Here is a 19,310-nt window from a genome sequence, read left to right on the forward strand (position 1 = left end):
GCAAGGAAGTGCTTGCAGAAAACCACTTCTAGCAGATATACTCTCATCTTGGCAAATCACTCTCACTTTGTACTTCAGAGATTAATCTGATTGTTTCAATCTCTCTCTAATTATGAAGATGCCAATTATTGCCCTTATATTAGGTCTGCCTTTTTCCATGAGCTTCTTTTCAATAAAAGAAAAAGTTATTTACATTAAATGCTAGACATGGTTTATTCCTGGGTTATTTCTGCCATGGACCCATGGGCAAAAGCTGCAGAGCTGATAGCCACCGGATCTCAGTTAAGTGAGGATGCTGCCTTGACTCTTCACTGTTTCTTCTATTAAAGTTTCACTGAGCAAAGGTATATCTTAATATGTTCACTTTTGAAATTATATCAGACGTTTAAATGTGAAGAGAATTACTCAAATTTTGTTTTCTTAATATTTAATCATGTGATCCCAAAAGATTTATGGCAATTTATTAAAACTGGATACGTGGCTAGGGCAGGAGAGAAGAGCTACCCTGACTTGTTCATTTGTTGTCTTTTCCTTTCTGAAATGTGCTCATACTTTCGCCAGCACATAGTTTCGCAATGACTTTTTTTTTTCCTAATGTTTCTTGACTTTGGGTGGCACCCAGATATAGCTGCTGTGGAAGATTACTAGGGCTGTGGAAACACTGGTTGCTGGGTGGAGTTTCCTGCGCAGGCTACAAAAGCTTTGAGAGCCCTCTGCTCCTTTGCTCCGGACTGTGCAGCCCTGAAAGGCAGTGCTCGTGAGGAGGAAGGTAGGATTTTGTAGTTCATTATTGCTCTCTGTAGACCCAGCACTTTAGGAGCTGTATGCTGAATTTGTCAACAGACCTGGTGCAAACTTTCTGTGGGTTGGACTTGTTGTCAGGGAAAAAGACGGGTGCGGGCGGGAGGAATTCTTTCCATTCTGAAACATTTTACAAAAGGGCTTGGGCAAGTATTGCTTTTATTTAATGGAATTAAATAAAGGGAATAAAAATGGTTAAATTGTCAAAAGCAAAGTTATTTGGAGTAGACCATTTAATATGCTCTCTCTTTGCCTTTTTAATAGGCTGCTGTAGAAATCTATAGTAAAACCAGAGTTCCTAGAAAATTGCTGTGCTGTGTACTTGAAAAATAGAAACAGCTGTTGATACTTTAACAACAAACAAAGTTTGCTGCATTACGCTGTAGAGGAGTCATTGTTCATGAAAGTGATGAGAATCAAATCTCTTAGAAATCAAAATACAAATAAAATTTTAGAAATCAAACCAATGTTTTAGAAGCACAGGAGCAAAATCCTGCTTTTCTGACTAAGAACTTGGCAAAGCCACATAAAAGCTGTATCATCTGGAATTCTTCCTGTTAAATCTTTCCATAGAATTTTACAAGGATGAGACTGTTTTTCTCTCCGATGTTTCCACATTCAGCAGACTTTCCATTGCAAAGTAAATTACTGTATTAGATTTCCTGCCTATTTTTCTTACTGGGTGACATGACTGTAATTTACATCAAGATCCTGGTATTGAGCCTTTGAAAGTAACCAGGCATCTGACATACTTCATGATATGGTTAAATAAGCTTAGATAAATGCTGTCATTTGACACAGACTGTAGTGTAAAAATCTAAATGTAATCTTCAAATATTTTTAATAAAGTATTTTCCAAAATCTTAAAAATTTTTATTGGGCCTGTTTAAGAGTGCATCTTCAGGGGATTAAGAGCCAGACAGAAAGCAATATTGTGGTGATTTTTGTGAAACAACAGTTAGGACTTTCAGTCTGGATGTCTGTCTGATTTTTCAATCCCATTGTGATGCTAATCATTCCAACTGGGAATCAGTTGCTTCAGTCCTTTTAATACCACATTAAAGTGGTATTTGGATTGAATGTATCCCTCCTGAATGTACGTATTGTTTACATGATCTCTGCCTTTTAGAGTGGCAGAACAAAATATTGGGCAAGACCTTGTCTCCATTAGAGGGCTGGCTGTCTTCCTAGATTCCAGCCTTATTTTTTCTTATCAGCTGTACTTTCTTCCAAAGCAGAAGAAGAGTTTTATATTAAGTTGGTTTCTTACCTTGTGAAGCTAATTCAAGCAAACTAACGTCTTCAGGTTCCCCCAAGGGCTGTTGGCTACTTTGACTTATATTAAAATTGCATTATATCTTTACTAGATGGAAATAGATGGATCTGCATGCCAGAGTCTTTATTTCAAAAGAAAAAAAACTTTTAAAAGTTTTTAAGGCAGGCTTCTTTTTCTTACTGTATCATTTAAGCCAGAAAAGACATGAAGTTTTAGAGGCTTAATAAATGCAATTTAGTGTAGTCTAGTAGTCTTCTGCTCCAGCGAGCCCCAAGGGCATGGAAACCTTTAGAGCTTGGTGTCACAGGTAGATGTGGGAATATGTAGAAGAAAGGGATGTGCTTCCTGAAGCTAGCTCTCTCTGAATGGGGTTACTTTATCAAGCAAAACACACTTCTTCTCAGATCTGGTGCTGGGAGACTGAATCTCATTTCATAGTTTGGAGTGGTTCTCTGCTCTGTGAATCAGTCAGTCAGCAGACACACCAGGACATGCCAGCCTTGATGACTCAGTGTACCCAGCATGGAGACTTGAAGTCTTCCTATCCCCTGCATATGGCCTCCATGTGTGCTGTTACAAAATGCAGCAGAATTTTGGGCACCATATTGCTTCATCTGCCCCTGCTAACTTCTGTCCGTAGAAGGGTGCAGAAGTTCCTCTGACAGCTTGAGAAAAGTGCAGGTTGCAATTGTGATGTGAGCATGCTTTTCTGATCCTGAATAAATAGCCGGTCATAAAAGCTGATCCTTAAATCTGACTGAATATTCTGTCCATTATTTACCCAGTTGAGACCTACTGTAAATAGCATACAAATACAGATTTTAAATCAGCTTCAGCTTTTCTGGCAGCACAGGCAGAGCTAAATTCCTTCCTGAGGGAAGGAAACAAAAGCAAGAGTTTTTTGGGGAAGAGAGAACATGACTGGCTCTTACCTTGGAGAGAGCTGCAGGCAGGCTGTGTGAGGTATTTGTCACTTTTTTGGCTGCTAAGTGCAGAAGCAAGCTTTACAGTTTTGCTGGGAAGGAAAGAAAGAGATGGGCTGCAGCTACACTCCCTGGTCCTCAACTTGTATCAAGTCAAAAAGCTGGTCTCTGTCCTTCCTACAGGACAGAGGGGATGTGTTAGCAGCATAACTAACATAATTTTTTATAATTGCGTATATGATCTGTACTCCAAGATTGCAAACAGAATTTTGTCTTTTAAGACCAGTTTCAAAATCAGTCTTGTTTACTCAGCAACACTATCTCTAGTTATTGCTTACATGTATGCTTAAAAACCAAGTCTTCCCTAGAGCTTGCTGAGGAAGAGTATTTTTTAAAAAAATCAGTTTGAATAACTTTATTTGATAAACCATTTATTTCTTCTTTCTATTTCCTCACTATTTCAGTTAACAAAAAGAATATTCCCCACCCCAGCAACAGAAGTTGTTATGAAGTAACCTACTAATTGTTTTTGAGTAGTTAATGTTACATCACCTCTCATTTTTTTCTTTTCTGCATAGTGACTTTTGGGAAAGCTGGGTGGACTTTCTTTCTGAGTGGTAAAAAGCAAAACTTATTTTTATTTACTCTTCTTAAATTGGTAATGGTTTATTATTATTATGTAGAAATTGTAGAAAATACGTAAGCAAAAGCAATGAATATAAAACTAACCAGATTTACTCATCTTCCTTAGAAAATGTCTAGTCAAAGAAATTACGTGAAAATATATTAACAAGAACTTCAACGTCAGTAAATGATGAGACAAGAACCCTTGTTTACCAGTGAATTTCAAAATGATCAAACTTAATGGGCATAGATGATAGATTAACGAATTGGTTTCTAGTAACTTATCTTTGTAAGTAAGCGCTAATGCTAATGTATTGCTATAAGCACATACACGGTACTACTGCTGTTCTTGTCTAAAACTTCTGAAAGTAGCTAGGAGTGTAGGGGTCAGCCAGCAGCTGTGGAGCATCACATCACTGTTGAAACATCAAAGTTACCTGCCTCCAATAGCACAGGCCAGTTACCATGCGGGACATTAACCATGACATGTCGCTGTGCTAGTGAAGTGATTTTAAGGGTGGGAAATCTTGAGTTGTACTGATGCTGAAAATAATGAAAAATTGTTTGTAACTTGATGCATCTCTTCCCAGAAACTCTGTCAACATGGCTATGGTATCAGAATTTCTGAAGCAGGCATGGTTCATTGACAACCAGGAGCAGGAATGTATTGTAAGTATTATCAACTTTTGAGAGCACCATGCTTATTTTCTCATAGTCTTACAAGCGGTTTAAAGACATCCAAACATCATCTTTCATACATGCCAGTGGAGGGAAAACAATGGCAAAACTCTAGCAGATTAGAACTGGAACCTAATTTTATTGTATTGTATAATCTAAAGTAACCATATAACATAGGAAGTTTGCTACAAGATGAAAAATTGCTCTTATTTGCACCTATCAGTCCAGTTATCAATTCCTCGGCAGAGCAAGTTAGTGTGACTAAACTGTAATTCCAAGTCACTGACTGACTCAGATCGGCCTCTTTAATGTACTAATCTGATGCTGACTTGTGTGAACGTGTATGAACATGTCCAGGTAATGTATGTGAAAAAACCAGGGACTATTTGGCTGAGATCTAGTAAGCCATGAGTTGCAACCCAGGAATGTAAAGGAGGAAGTAAAGTCACTAGTATTCATCCTAGCTTTCATGTCATATGTCATGCTCATGCTGGAACAAGTCACAGCACGAAGTAAAAAACCTCAATGAGTATGGCTATACATTAGAAGGGACAGATATGTTGTGAGGAGTCAAGAGTTACTGTGCTAGGATGATATGGAGAATCTTTGTAATAACGAGGTGGAGATACTGAAATGAAAGCAAAGTTAAAGCAGTACATTGTGAAATCACACAAGTTCCCAAAGAAACCCTGACAATTTGAAAACAAAATTTTCTAGGGCAAATTTCAGTAAACAAAAGTTTTCTGCTCTAGGCCCTTGTAGATTTTGTAATTTTGACTCCACAACATTTTGTGCACAAACCTTTGGCTCCACCGTCCTATTCCACTTCCATTCCCAGGGTCCTGAGACGTTCTTGGCTACAGTGGTTACAGAGACTTTTGTATTGCTGGTAGATAAGTTTGGCATGGAAACCGGCATACAAAGGTTAGCCTGCAAGATTGAGAAACAGGCAGTGAGACAGTCCCAATCCTTTGTTGACTTAGCACACAAGACACAACGATCTCTTGAAAAGTATGCTGGAGACTTAAGATGCACAGATTTAAGTATGAGATTTAAGTAGCTTTATGCTAGAGATTTAATTATGCAGTCTGTCTGCTCCCTTATAACTCCTAGTGAGACAATTGTGTAAGGAGATGAACATTTAATTATCAGACGCTAGAAGTGTACAAAATTCAATACAAACAGTTGTATGTAAAATATGTACTCATAAAACCTTGCCCTTTCTTTTGAGGTATTTTATTTTAATGACAAAGGATTAAAAAAATGAAATACTAGTTTTTGAAACAGGAGAAAGACTATAGGAGATTCTGAACCATCTAGCTAAACTAGTGGTGTCTACTAATAAGAAACCTCATCACATATCACAACAATGGGAATTTTCTATAAATCTTTCAACCAAGAATCTTGGAACATTTTATAATTCTGTGATAGTAGTAGACTAGAATCAGTTATTTAGTGCTGTTGAGGAGAGTGCTGTATGAGTTATTTAGTGCTGTTAGTCCTGCCTGTAACTTGATGTGTCATGTTGCTTACATAGGACAAGCCAAATGATCTGTTGTACAGTTCCCAGAGATCTTCAGACATTGACTAGGGAGTGCCCATCTAGGAGCAGATTCACCAAAATCAGCTAGTAGATAATGCTTTGCAAAGACTATGGCTTATGTCTAAAGTTTCAAAGAAGCTGGGCAAGAGGTCTCCACTTCCTTGTAGGGTTAGGCTTGAACACTTCCCCAAGATCTCAAATGCAAGAAATGTTTGAAAGCTTAGATGTGAATCAGCTGAGGACACCTGTAATGTGATGACATGGTCAGTTTGCATAAGATGAGCAAAGAAAATAACACTTTACTGGAAGTGCCTGTAGAATTTAATTTTGTGTTTAGAGCCTTTAAAATTTGAGCATAATTTCCTAATTATGACAGTTAATTATTTTCCTATACAGTCAAACTTACACTAAGAAATAGGTGTTCAGGTACCTAAACCAATTTATGAAGTACTTTTTTGTTTAATATGAGAGCTGTGAAAGAATAGATCCAATGCATGTCCATTATTGAACCTGTTCAATTACTTGTAGCTACAAAACTGTATGTTCCCTGATGACAAAAGGCAATCCCAAATGCACAGTTTATTTGGGCATTCAAAACTGCTTCTGTACAAAAATATTCTTTGGCAAGAGCAATTTTTTTCTTCTTTCTGTTTTAAATTTTACTTTTTATTTTCCCTCTGCAGAAGAGCTCAAAAGGTATCCATGGAGTACAGACATACCCAAATTTTGATCCATCAGCTGATGTTGTTGCTTTGGACAGAGCTATTACTGTAAAAGGTAAGAGGAGTAAATATTTAACTTACTACATTAGGACTCTTCCCTAGAAAATGTTAAGAATAACACTGAATAAAATATAGGAGCAAGAGGCAGTGGCAAGTGGGAGAGGTGCCTCTACTTTTAAAAGCTTGGCAATACATTAAATTATGCCACTTGCTGAAGAATCTCAGCTCTTTGATAGCCTGACATTGTATTATGATTTCAGACCTTAATACTGTATTAAAGTTATTGAATATGTTGAAGGAAGGGTTGAAAAAATGTAATTTCTAAGGAAGGAAATAATATTGCAGCATACCATACAAATGTTTTTTGGCTTGATTTCCGCAGAATTCCTGCAAGAGGCAGTGATTATGCTGATAATTTATAGTATGTGATTATGCTGATAATATATTGTATGCTTCTGTTACATATCTCTCTTTTAATGAAAATCACATTTGGTGCTTTGTGCTTCCAAAGGTTTTTCAGTTTGACTTCCTGAGATTAAAGAAGAATGCCATCTAATTTGCTTTTTAATGTTCTGGGCTTCTGTTTGTTTGGGGTTTTTTAGGGTTTTTTCAGCTTAGTGGAAGATCTACACTCAGAACACTCTAAGACTTTTTGCATGAAATTTCTGTGTCCTACATGGATCTATTTATTTGGTTTCTTAGCTACATAACTAATCTTGTAAGTTTGTAGGCAATAACAACTTTTCCTTTGGTTGAATTTGAGTTTGTCAAGAAATCAAAATATTATATAAAGCAGATAAAATAATTTAACTGGCTTAATGATGTATATATTTTCAATATATTGGAATTTTGTTTATTTATTTATAGGTGTGGATGAAGCCACCATCATTGACATCTTGACTAAGAGAACAAATGCTCAGCGACAGCAGATCAAAGCTGCCTATCAGCAGGCTAAAGGAAAGGTAAAGTATATCAAACTAAGTTTAATTTTCTCTCAGATTATCAAAGTTTCTCCTGGCTCAAATGGCATAGATGAGCAAAGATAGAATACTGAGTAGGATAGGAGAGTTGTAGGACTGTAACACTCTTCCACAAGTCTACCAATGCTGCTATAGGGAGGGGCTTCTAGTGATTTTAGAACATTTTTGGATAGACAGCAGAATAAACCAGATTTTAATTTTTTTTTCACCCCACTTACATTTAGGTCAAATTAGAATATAGCCTTTATCTTCAGAACTTGTGGTTTTGTTTAGGGTGATATTGCATAAGTTCACTTCAAACTTCATGCAATAAACAATGAGTTCAAATGTTACACAAATAAGCAACTCGGTCATAATTGTAAGAGTAATATGACATTATCTTCTCTGGAAGAACGAGCAGCCTGTTTTGAGAGTCTTCTTCTGATGCTGTACATGTTTCAATGTAGCTGAACTGCAATGTGTGAAAGCACTCCAGAATACTTACTGAAAAACCCTGCCTGACACTTTAATTAATGTAAAATGTCAATGTCAAATGTGACAAATCTGAAAATTGAAGTAGGGCTTCATAATTCTTTCTGTTAGATATAGGAATGATGTAGACTTAGATTGATCAGAAGTCAGACTAGTTTTTGGACTGCAACTGAGCAGCAGCTACACTTCCACCATTCATTAACTTGGTGTGCTTCTTATTCTTCCTGAAACAGAGTCTAGAAGAGGCCTTGAAAAAAGCTCTGAAAGGCCATCTAGAAGATGTTGTTGTGGCTCTGCTGAAAACTCCAGCTCAATTTGATGCTGAAGAATTAAGAGCCTCTATGAAGGTAAGGCAAAATCTTCAGAGAAAAACTTTCCTAGAGAACATCTGTACTTATCAAGGCCTGTAAATAACACTGGATATAGATTTCAAAGCTTGTGTATTATCTTTATTTTAACTTAATTTTGATAAATTTGTATTGGCAACTCAGTTTATGAGAACAAGACCCAGTAATCCCTGCTGAATTTCAGAGTTGGAGGAGGTTCTTTTGAGGGAATGAACTCCTTCTTGCCTTCTGAAAACTGGTTGCTAATGGGAGCCGTAGCACTTACAATAATGTTTACATAGGAGAAACAAAAAAGGGAAGGAGGTATTTTCTTTTCATAAATTTTACATTCTTATCTTTTATGTGCACTGTTTGATCCTTTTAGTACTTCTTTTTGGCACGTTGAATGTGATAAAAATTAAATTCCAAATGAGCTGAAATTACATAAGATGGAAGCACAAAATTTTTAATTTTTATTTCTTATTCCATGTGGTGTCTTCAAAACCAAGCCAATGACTTTCATCTTATTTCTGTTACAAATTTTAAGTTTGTTCTATTGAATAACATCTCTAAAACTTCAATCACTTTTATCAGGGGCTTGGAACTGATGAAGATACCTTAATTGAGATTCTGGCCTCAAGAAACAACCAAGAGATCAGAGAAGCCAGCAGATACTACAAGGAAGGTAATTCAGAGCAAGAAAGAAGTATTAAGAAGCAAGAAAGAAATTATACCATTGTATGACCCTATAGCAGACACGTTGGATTCACAAACTCTCTTAGTATGAGGAGCTGAGAACAAAATAGGAGGCAAATGAAGCTTCACAAAAATTATACAGGGCTGCTGTGAGGGAGATCAGGGTGACTTCTGCTGAACTATGTCGATCCCAATAGTGAAGGAAAAAATACATCGCCACTGCTGGGATTGTGGTTGTCTTATGGAATGAGTCACACATTCAGATGTTTTCTTGGATGCATGGAAAGACAAGCTGCTTTTCTTCCCCTGTAACTAAACCTCGGCTGACATTTTAAGATAAAAGCATAGGCTTGGAAAAAAAAAGCCTTACTGAGTCAGCAACACAGATGTGTTAGCAGTAGGAACAAACAGTGAACTGCAGGGGGAAATTACTTGAAGAAATTACTACAATGTAATGTGGTGTCTCTCCTATATGTTGAGTTTACTGTATTGTCTAATTAAATCCTATTTTCTGACATGATGAGGTAACTTTTACCAAGACATTTCTTCTTAGATGCCTATATTAAAAGCTTGATTTTTTGGGAGACTTTTGTGTTTGAGTTCCATACTGATAAGAGCAGCCAAAAGTGAGAACAAAAAAGAAAAAGGTTCAAAACAAGGCTTGTATATTTTACAAACGTTGTTTTGAGCCTTTTTTACAAGCAGAAACCTGAGACAAAGACCTTAGAGAAGGACATTCCTCAGCACATTTTAGGTTTAACCTCCAATTTCAAGCGCATCTCAGGATTTAAAGGATATGTTACAAATAAACTCCTTTACTTGAAACCAAATGAAAAGAAAATCATATTTCTAGTGGGCATTTTTAAGTGAGAAATTAAGAAAATACTGAAAAATATCATAGAGTGGTTTGATGGGACCTTTAAAGATTATGTAGTCAACTTAGTTGATAACTTCAATATAAACTATTTGATTGCAGTGCTGAAGAGAGATCTGACACAAGACATCATCTCTGACACATCTGGAGACTTTCAAAAGGCTTTGGTTGCTCTAGCCAAGGTATGCTATGCTTAAGCATTTTGAGTGACAATATCTATAATCAAAAATCAATGTTCTCAAGACTACTTTAGAGAGACATGCAATAAATAAAGATTTATGCAATATTTATTTATTTGCATTGCTTTTTTATACTTTCAAATCCTAGACCATTAGAAACTGTTCTTAAACAAAATATAATGAGATTTTATCTCAAATGCCTTTTAAAAACTTCATTGTAAAACAATATTTATTTTTAATCAGTTATGCTTTTAAGACATAACTTTATAGCAGTTATGCTATATTTAAGCACTAGAAAAAGTAACAGGCATAATGTCATGTCAATTGCTTAGAAAAAGAATAAATGTCTAAAATTAGAGAAATAAACATTTTTTCTGTCTTGTTAATGAATGTTTCTAGTAGTTAGATAATGGGACAAGGGCAGAGAGTTAACAAGTGGACAAAGTGTTTCATAAATTTGAATTCAAAAGTAGATGAGTTGAAGCGCTGGACCTTCATAATTAAAATGCCCTTTTAAAATTAATAAATATTTGATTTTTGAGTGTATGTATATGAACCTTGTACTTGCACACAGGATGATTTTTTGATACATCCATGTGCATAGTTTGGACTTCCAGTTTTAAATCAAATCAAACTTGAAAGGAGTCAATTGAATGATCATCAGTCAATTTCTAATCAACTTGAAAGGAGTCTATTGAATGATCATCAGGGAGCAGGTCACAGGTTTGAAGCCTGTAGTGTCATGTCAAGAAACAAATACTTCCTGTGGATTTTTAGGTAGGAATTAAGGAATAAGTCACCGGTGGCTGTGGAAGTATGTTCTCTGATTACAAATATAACAGTTTTATTCACAGGATGATTCATGTAACAGCACCTATATCCAGTTATGTATTGGCTTATGTATGAGAGTGGTGCTGCAGAACTCTCAAATGTTGAGCTTTAGTGAACTGAATGATTGTGAATACCAGTGAGATTTTATTTATTTCTTTATGTAGGCTGATCGATGTGAAAACCCTCATGTGAATGATGAACTTGCCGACAATGATGCCAGGGTAAGGTCATAATTGGCACTTTGCAGAACTTCTTCTGACTTCTTGAGATTCCTCTGGCTGTCTGAATCCTCTGCATTGCAGACCTTACAGAGATTTCAATGTCACACAGCAATAATTTCTGAAGAGATAGTGTTTTACAAAATTCATGAAAGTTAATTTTATGAAGGAAATTAGATCTTCACCCTAATATCTAGCTTCAGAAACATTTCTGCAGGACCTTGTCTAGTTCACGAAAAGCATGAAGACCATTTGAAGTACAAGTCAACAAGTGGAGGAATCAGACCCAGTCTTGCTTCTCTTTATAAAAGAGTTCTTGAATTAAGAAACAAGGGTGTGCTCATCTATATTCAGATCAGTTACCATATACTGACCATTATGAACTCTGCAGTATGTTAGATATTGATATTGCTTTTTAGTGATGAGCATTTCAAGATTATTGGTAAACCTCACAGTCTTTTTCTCAGTAATTCTAAAACAAGCATCCGATCTTTTTCCTACTTCTTCCGACATTAGCAGGACTATCTTTGCTAAAATTGATAAAACTCAGCAGTCCTTGCTGAGTTTTCACCAACAAAATGTTACATCACAGTTACAATTTAAGTTTAGATGATGTCAAATTAATTTTTAAAAAAAAAACAGCAAAGAAAAGGCCATTGAGAAATATTGCTTTAATTCCTGTTACATAAGGAGTTTAGTTCTGTCATCAGCCCTGGATATGAAAGTAAATTAATATTTTTCCTAAGTTCAAAAGTTCAGTACTGTTTAGTTTGATGCAGAGTGTTGAATCTTCATTCTGTGTGGAGGTCTTATATACTCTTAGAGAGGTTTGAGGAGGTGAGGAAAATGGAGGAGACTGATTTGGTTTTTACTTTCCTGGAAGTAAAAGTGACTCCTGGAAAGATGAGGAAGTACTTAGGAGATAGGTTTCTCCTACATATTGCACCACATAGTTGCAGACATAATTTAGTCAGTCTTGCAAAATCCTACCAGTCCTGAGGCTTTCATGCAGACTGCTGTCATGGCAAATGAAAAATAACTTCGTTCAAGAATGTAGTATACCCAGGAAAGGTAAATGATGGTCGTAAAATGTCTGAAAATATGTTTTCTATCTGCATAGTGTTCCCTAGGTTCTATAAAGACATTAGTGAAGTATAAAGTGTTATTTGACAGAGCTGGAGTTAGTCTGAGGTAGAGTTTTGATCTGGATTGTGTCAAGGGGCAGTGTTCATTACTAACAAGCAAAGGCCCTCAAAATACAGTATTCCTGTTTGAGTTTTACTATTCTGATATTGACCTTGTGACCTTCTTTTCTTTATGACAGGCCTTGTATGAAGCAGGAGAGAAAAGGAAAGGAACAGATACTGGTGTGTTTGTAACTGTTCTTACTACGAGAAGCTACCCGCATCTTCGAAGGGGTAAGTTGAACAAAGCTTCACACTTCTCTGGGATGATTTTTGAACATTGCCTGGTCATGAGTTCAGAGAAGATAGAGATCATTAAGACATTGCTCTAATTGGAAATATGCCTGCTGACTAAGGATGTGGTTGGCAGCCTAGCTGTTCTTTCAGCAGTAGAGATGAGCAATATCATTTAGGCTATTAAAAAATCTGAAGTCTCAGCTGGGTTGTGATCACACTGCCAAGCAATGGGAGCTCCCCAAAGTGGTCTTTCTTCTTGGCCAGTTTCCCCTAGACAGGGGGCTATCACACAATCTCACAGGCTCTGGGCTAGTCAGTTGGCCTCCTCTACTCCAGCCAATGGGAAGTGAACCCTTCCATCCTACCAAAGTCCCATTCCGTATGCTGACTCCATCAGCAGTACCTGGTGCGCAGTAACACTGCTGTTTACACTGTGCTGTCTGAAGAAAGTGAGAAAGATGACCCACAAACAATCCTCTGCTGCAATAGTGAGGATAGAATAGGGCAGAGAGCAGGGAGAATATTGTTCTTTCCATTATTTAGTCTTTCAGAAGTACACCAAGTACAGCAAGCATGACATGAACAAGGTACTGGATTTGGAGCTGAAAGGTGATATTGAGAATTGCCTCACTGCACTTGGTAAGTGGTTCTGCACATTGAAACCTACTGTATGTTCTGACTGAACTTAACCTTTTATTTTTGCCATAATTGCTCTGATCAGAAACTGTTCTGTACTTACCCTGCTTCATTGAACTTGCTAAATACCTTGTAAACGCTAATCTAGTCCTGGTGATTTAATTGACACACCTAAAATCAGTTGAAGTTGATGAATGAGTAGAAATCCCTCTCCCAATATTTGGAAAGGTCTTTTAATGGGAACAGATGAGTTGCCAACATAGGAATAGCTTTACAAGAAAACGGTATACCAAAAAAAAAGCTGTCAAAACAGGTACAGTTTGTATCAAAAATCCAATAGTTTTAAACCTGTCTGCAACCAAAGCCACTCTTCTCTAAGTTTCATGTTGCAAGAATACTTATAATATTGGTTATTAAAAGCATTGAAAAACATTCCTTCAGTGGTTTTGTTCAAGAAAATATTCATACAAAATTAGTGACGGTTGTTCATGAACAGTAAGGTAGGGAAGGGACTCCCTCTTAAGCAGTGGATCAGGGATGTGACTGGGAGCCAGACTCTCATCTTGTTCTTAACTTTTGTATCACAGTAAAACATACTTTGCATAAAATAATAATTTTCATCAGATTGCTTTTAATAATAATAACTTGGTTTGCAGAATATCAAATTACAACCTCCAGCTCTGCTATAGAAGGCATAAATGCTTTCACGTTTTTCTGCTTGGGAATTGCAGCACCTTCATTAATTTTAGGGCAGTAAACTAGGGAGAAATATGTTGTTTTTATGGTAATTATTCTCCCCTGACTGAATTGCTTTCCGAATAAACACAGCAAAGGATCTTCTTGTCCTCATATATAAGTATTTCTCATATCTTATGAAGAAAAGTAACAAAGAAGTACATAAATAGGGTATGTGGGTAGGAAAAATGAGAGGGTTTTTTAAAGTGTTTTATTATATTTTTGTTACATGTATAGCTGAAATGACCTTGTTTCATTGCTTCATTACAGTAAAGTGTGCCACAAGCAAGCCAGCTTTCTTTGCAGAAAAACTCCATTTGGCAATGAAGGTAATCTAAATAAAGATCTCCTCTTTGTAAACATGATGTGCTTTATAAGCTGAAAAATAAAAAGTTAGCTAGAGGTCTCTAGGCCCTTTGTGTTGTAGAAAAAGACTGCACAGAGAAATTCAGAGTATTTCTCTCGTTCCTTTTATTCCTTCCTTTGAAACTGGAGACTTTCTGTTGGAGGAGTTGGCTGCTATAATATGCTCAGGAGGGCATCTGTCCATCCACACGTATCTTTTACTGTTACAGGGACAGGAAACAGACTAGAAACCTTCTTATGAAACAACAATTATAGTAAAAAGGGAAAAGGAGAGCAATTATAGATCTTAGCAGGAACCTTGTGGAAGGCTAATCTATAGTGAGAAATTCATGATACTTCTGGCAAGTTTGGAGCCCATGTTAATGAGGCAGCTGGTGATCATGAAACAGTCTAGTATGTTGGTATTGTCATAACTCCTGTGACTTGGTGAGGAGCAATATAGGAAAAATTGAGTGAAACACTATGAGAATGCAGATCACTGCACTATTAAAAGAGTAATTTAAAAAGGCAGTAAAGTCTAGGCTGTCCCTAATGTTGAGCAAACACAGTCTGTTTTTAGGAAACAGCCAAAAGAAAGGTCTAAAAATATTAAAAAACCCTAAAACAATGGGGTGGAGGTAGCCTATCAGAAGTGTTTTGTGCTCATAGGGCAGATATGAGATGTCCCTGTTACAAGAGATACTAAAGGAAATGGAAAGGGATATGTTCATCTATAAAGAAGTCTGATGGATTAACCTACGGAACTTGATCAAAAGTATTTCAGTGATAAAAGTAGCATAATTCTTTTCCCTCCTTTTTCTCCCTCTTTCTTCTTCATTTCTTTTAACAGGGTTCTGGGACCCGGCACAAAGACCTCATCAGAATCATGGTTTCACGCCATGAGGTGGATATGAATCAGATCAAAGGCTATTACAAGAGTCTGTATGGCATCTCCCTCCGCCAAGCCATCATGGTAGGTTTTCTCCCAAGTGACACGTGAAACACAAAGCAACCAGATGATTTTTGAAGGCCAGGAAAGATGTGTTAAGTTTTCTGCTCCTCAGTGACCAGTTCATCCTGCCTAGCTCATTGTAGACGAGTACCTTACATTTCCAATGGCTCACAGGCTGGGAGAACTAATTCCTTTTCCAGGTCAAAGTCGTCGTTGAAAGAGCTATAGAACTAGTGATACATGCCTCACAATATCACCTTACAGTAGAATCCAAGAGCTGAAAGGAAAGTACAGTATCCCCAAATTCTTGCCCTTAAGAAGTACCTTGGCAGGAGAGTGGAGATGATTGCCATGACTGCTCTAAGGGAGGTTTTTAACACAACTGGATATTGGCTTTTAACATTTGGGCTACTCCAGCAAATGAATTTTTAATTTTATTAACATGTATTTGGCCATGTTTTCCCTGTGACCTAAGTAAATGAGTTAAACAAACAGAAATATTTTGTTAAAAGGGACTGACCACCCAATGTACTTTCCAGAAAATTCAAGTGGTGAGGGACTCGAAGAAAGCTAAGCTGACAAAGCATCTTTGTGGAGAGTAGTAGACATTACTGGAAAAAAAAAAAAAGATGTCTTGATTGGAGTAGAAACATACTCCCTACATATATGAAAATGCCTTTTTGTTTTTTATTGATGTCTGCTACTTTTTCAGTTAGGTGCCAAAGGTCACTTTAAATCTTCCTTAAGCATGTGTATTACCTGTAATTTGGTGTGTAATTACACCACCTCATCATGTTCCAAAGTGGTGATTGCATCCAAATGTCTTGAGGCACAGCTTGGCTACACTTTCCATATACCTCTGAAAACTGCATTAAAATTAGAGAAAACTAGAAGTGTATGTAATAATTACACTGCTTACTTAATGCATATTACCCATTTTTACCAAGCTGAACAAGCAATCCTATGTGAGCAGAGTATCACTGCACTGTTAGCCTTTATTTGAGATGCTCTTAGACACAATGTGTATACACAGGGTTTTAATATTAATTAGACGCCACTGATCAAGAAAGAAAGTTTCCCTTTATTTAGAGTAAAAGTTTAAGCTCCTGGGTAGATAAAACTCTTCTATGCTTCTCTTCTTCACTTATGCCACTAGACCTCCCAACATTTTTACTAGCCTTGTCTACCTGTGCTCCACTCTGGAAATGCATGCGTTTATTTCTAGATCATACAAATAACTTCAGTGATGGTGCTTGGTTCCAGCTCAGTCTGTGGTTAACTTGTGTTTTATCAAGGGATTAATTTATATGGATGGAGCACTGATATTTGATCAATGTATATTGAATGTTAATTGAAATTTATTTTACTTGAGACCATTGTTCTAACAATTGTTGGGTTTTCATGCTTGAATTTACAGGATGAACTCAAAGGGGATTATGAAACCATCCTGGTGGCTTTATGTGGAAGTGATAACTAAGTTTCATGTTCCTGAAATGCACTCAAGCCCAGTTGCTGAAAATCTTTATATTTGCATGTCTATGTAAAACACAGGCTTTACACACAGAGGTTTCTGTGGAATGGCACTTAGTACATACATATTATATTGAAAACCTGTAATCCAGAATGGTTTTTTTCAATATCCTTGCCCTGAACAGCATCATTATTTCTGGTTGCCATTATTTATCCTGAGTGAAAGAATGCCCCCAAGTTTCTACTCGTGTGATTAATTATGAAAATGGTCAAGTTTTCATTTATGCTAAGCAAATAAACTTTTAAAAAGAAAATTCATCCATGTGTAACTTTGTATATCCTGTGTTACTATTCTGCATTTAACTTCAAGCTGTGTGAGGGGAAAAAATCAGTAAACAGCTTAATAAAAAAATAATGTAGTAATATCACGTATAGCTCTGATCTGCATAAGATTTCTTTTTGGCAGAGTGAAACAGGGTTTCAGCAGAAGTGTGTCCTTTGTGAAAGCCCAGCCTAACCATTCAACTTCAAAATGGGAATGAGGGAGCCCATAGAATTTTAATTTAGAGTAAAGGAGGAGATAAAGTTAAACATGTTAGTAGTATGAAAACACTTGTTATCTGATTACAGGGGCATTGCCAGACCATACAACAGAGGAAATGTTTGTGCATTGCTGCATTCGAAGCACTTCTTGTAATTTTAAGGCATTTCACTATTTTTTAAAGTATTGTATGTATGCATCTTAGTCAGAGGTAGTTGCATTTTTATTGTATTCTATTTTTGTCTACTTCGAAAATGCAAATGCTGATTGTTTTGAAGAGGATGGATTGGTTTGTGTAGTGGTGTAACAAGGAGAAGTCACAGTTTTACTGCATGCCAACTCAATCCCCCTAGATGTTCACTTTTGTCTGAGAGGCATAAGTTTCTGTACAGTTAGGGAACTACTTCCTTAAACATTTAAAAAAACAGAAGTTTTTTTAGGAAATTTCATTCGTATGGCCCTTTCATATGGCTATTTCACAATTGTTTTAAATGTTGTGATCTATTTATTGCCATGGAAACTTGCAGCCCTTTATTATAGCCTGGAAACTTTCATACTGCAAAAAATAGGACTGAGGTTAAAGCTTGTGAAATAGAGCACGATCTATTCCACTGCCAGAAGGCCCCATGATGGTCTGAATAGAAGTGAGAGATGTTTCTAAACAAAACCCAAAATAAAACAAACAAAGATTTTTAGGTATGCTGACATAAATGGAAGGGTAATTTCCTGGCATTAAGAAAGACAGTCCTTGTCTTAAAGAGTTATGCTGCACAGTAAAGGGGAGAGACAGAGAATTAAATAGGCCAGCACAAATAATCTTTGTTTTCAATGAAAATTAATAGCAACATCAGGAGTGAAATGTAAATAAAAGTCTACATAGGTTAGCTGTAGTCAGATTGTCATTAAGATAAAATGGATTACCACAGAAGACTAATAATCAAAGGTGGTTTTGATCTTTTTGTCCCTATCTTTTTGCTTCAAAGGAGAAAATGTCACATAAAAATCACTGCAAGTGAATTTTAGTAAGTCCCTAAGGACTCCATTCAGAAGCATGCTTCTCTCTGTGCTGAGGTTCAAGCATGGGAAGAGTCCACAGATTTGTGCCAAGGAAGTATATATACAATTTTTCTCACTGCTGTTTTCCCAACCAATATTAGCTATTAAGCACTGGCATAAGGAAAAATAAGAAAGGCAGAATAAAAAAGACATTTTTCTAAAGTTGTGTCAAAATCAAAAAGTCAACCGTGACGGTGTTGTAAAGAATTTATCAGTGCTTATTCAGACTGTCCAGAGGAAGGCTTGCTGGGGCCCAGTGCTGGAATTTTCGCCTCTATTTTAGTGAAACACTATTGATGAATTTTATATTCCCTCTTTAGAGACGGGGCAGGTATTTCATAACTAAAAGCTACAAAAGTAAACTATATTCATAACTAATAATATTCATATATTTCATAACTATAAGCTACAAAAATAAAGCAGGCTTTGATCAGGTGTGAACATGGAATAGAAGGAAAGTAGCCTGTAATGTTTCAAAGACAGTAAGATATGATTTTATTGGAAAGTCGTGTATTAGAATTTGAATTGCATTCAAATGTGTGAGGAATGATGATCCACTCGATGGGAATGGCCATGCAGCTATTTAAAGGTGATGGAGGGAAGGTGAATGGTGAAATCAAGAGGAAGTGTCAGGGGGATATCAGTAAATACGATACAGTAAAGGCAATAGTGAAATTCATGAGAAGGGTTTCCTTGCAAATTGGTGACAGTGGGGAGACAAAAGGGTCACAAGAAAGGCAACAAGAAGATTGAAATACAATTTTTTTAATCATTGTACAGTTGTAGTCTATCAACAGAAAACCACTGTAAGGGCACAACTTCAACACAAACATGTAAATTAAAGAGTCACCCTGCATATTCACCAGGAAAAGCTTTCTTAAGGGCTGTTAACTTTGAAATAATTTAGAAATAGATTGGAAAACCATTCCTTCAAATGGTACTAATTCTTTCACAACTGTTTAATAAAATACTCGAGAAATGCTACATTTGTCACATTTAATTTATATTACTT

General features: G+C 36.5%; 1 protein-coding gene across 2 annotated transcripts; it reads left to right on the forward strand.

Annotated features, from left to right (window-relative positions):
* The first annotated feature begins 642 nt into the window (after positions 1-642).
* On the forward strand, positions 643-17,241 carry ANXA1 (annexin A1). 2 transcript variants are annotated; one of them, XM_030968527.1, is made up of 14 exons: positions 736-769; positions 3,579-3,617; positions 4,215-4,293; positions 6,529-6,622; positions 7,435-7,529; positions 8,252-8,365; positions 8,939-9,029; positions 10,017-10,096; positions 11,089-11,145; positions 12,467-12,560; positions 13,107-13,202; positions 14,205-14,263; positions 15,130-15,252; positions 16,649-17,241. In XM_030968527.1, the coding sequence occupies exons 3-14, from the start codon at positions 4,228-4,230 to the stop codon at positions 16,706-16,708; spliced, it is 1,029 nt and encodes a 342-aa protein (XP_030824387.1). In that variant the 5' UTR covers positions 736-769; positions 3,579-3,617; positions 4,215-4,227; the 3' UTR covers positions 16,709-17,241. The 2 variants fall into 2 exon arrangements, with proteins under 2 accessions (XP_030824386.1, XP_030824387.1); XM_030968526.1 differs by lacking the exon at positions 3,579-3,617 and having other exon boundaries at positions 643-769.
* The last annotated feature ends 2,069 nt before the right edge of the window (positions 17,242-19,310 follow it).

This window comes from Camarhynchus parvulus, chromosome Z (genome assembly GCF_901933205.1).
Source record: "Camarhynchus parvulus chromosome Z, STF_HiC, whole genome shotgun sequence".
NCBI lineage: Eukaryota > Metazoa > Chordata > Aves > Passeriformes > Thraupidae > Camarhynchus > Camarhynchus parvulus.

Excerpts from the sequence above, each read along its gene's own strand:
- ANXA1 (XM_030968526.1), top strand. The coding sequence starts at position 4,228 with ATGGCTATGGTATCAGAATTTCTGAAGCAGGCATGGTTCATTGACAAC. Across the intron at positions 6,623-7,434 it reads CAGAGCTATTACTGTAAAAG|GTGTGGATGAAGCCACCATC; the intron begins GTAAGAGGAGTA and ends ATTTATTTATAG. Across the intron at positions 7,530-8,251 it reads ATCAGCAGGCTAAAGGAAAG|AGTCTAGAAGAGGCCTTGAA; the intron begins GTAAAGTATATC and ends TTCCTGAAACAG.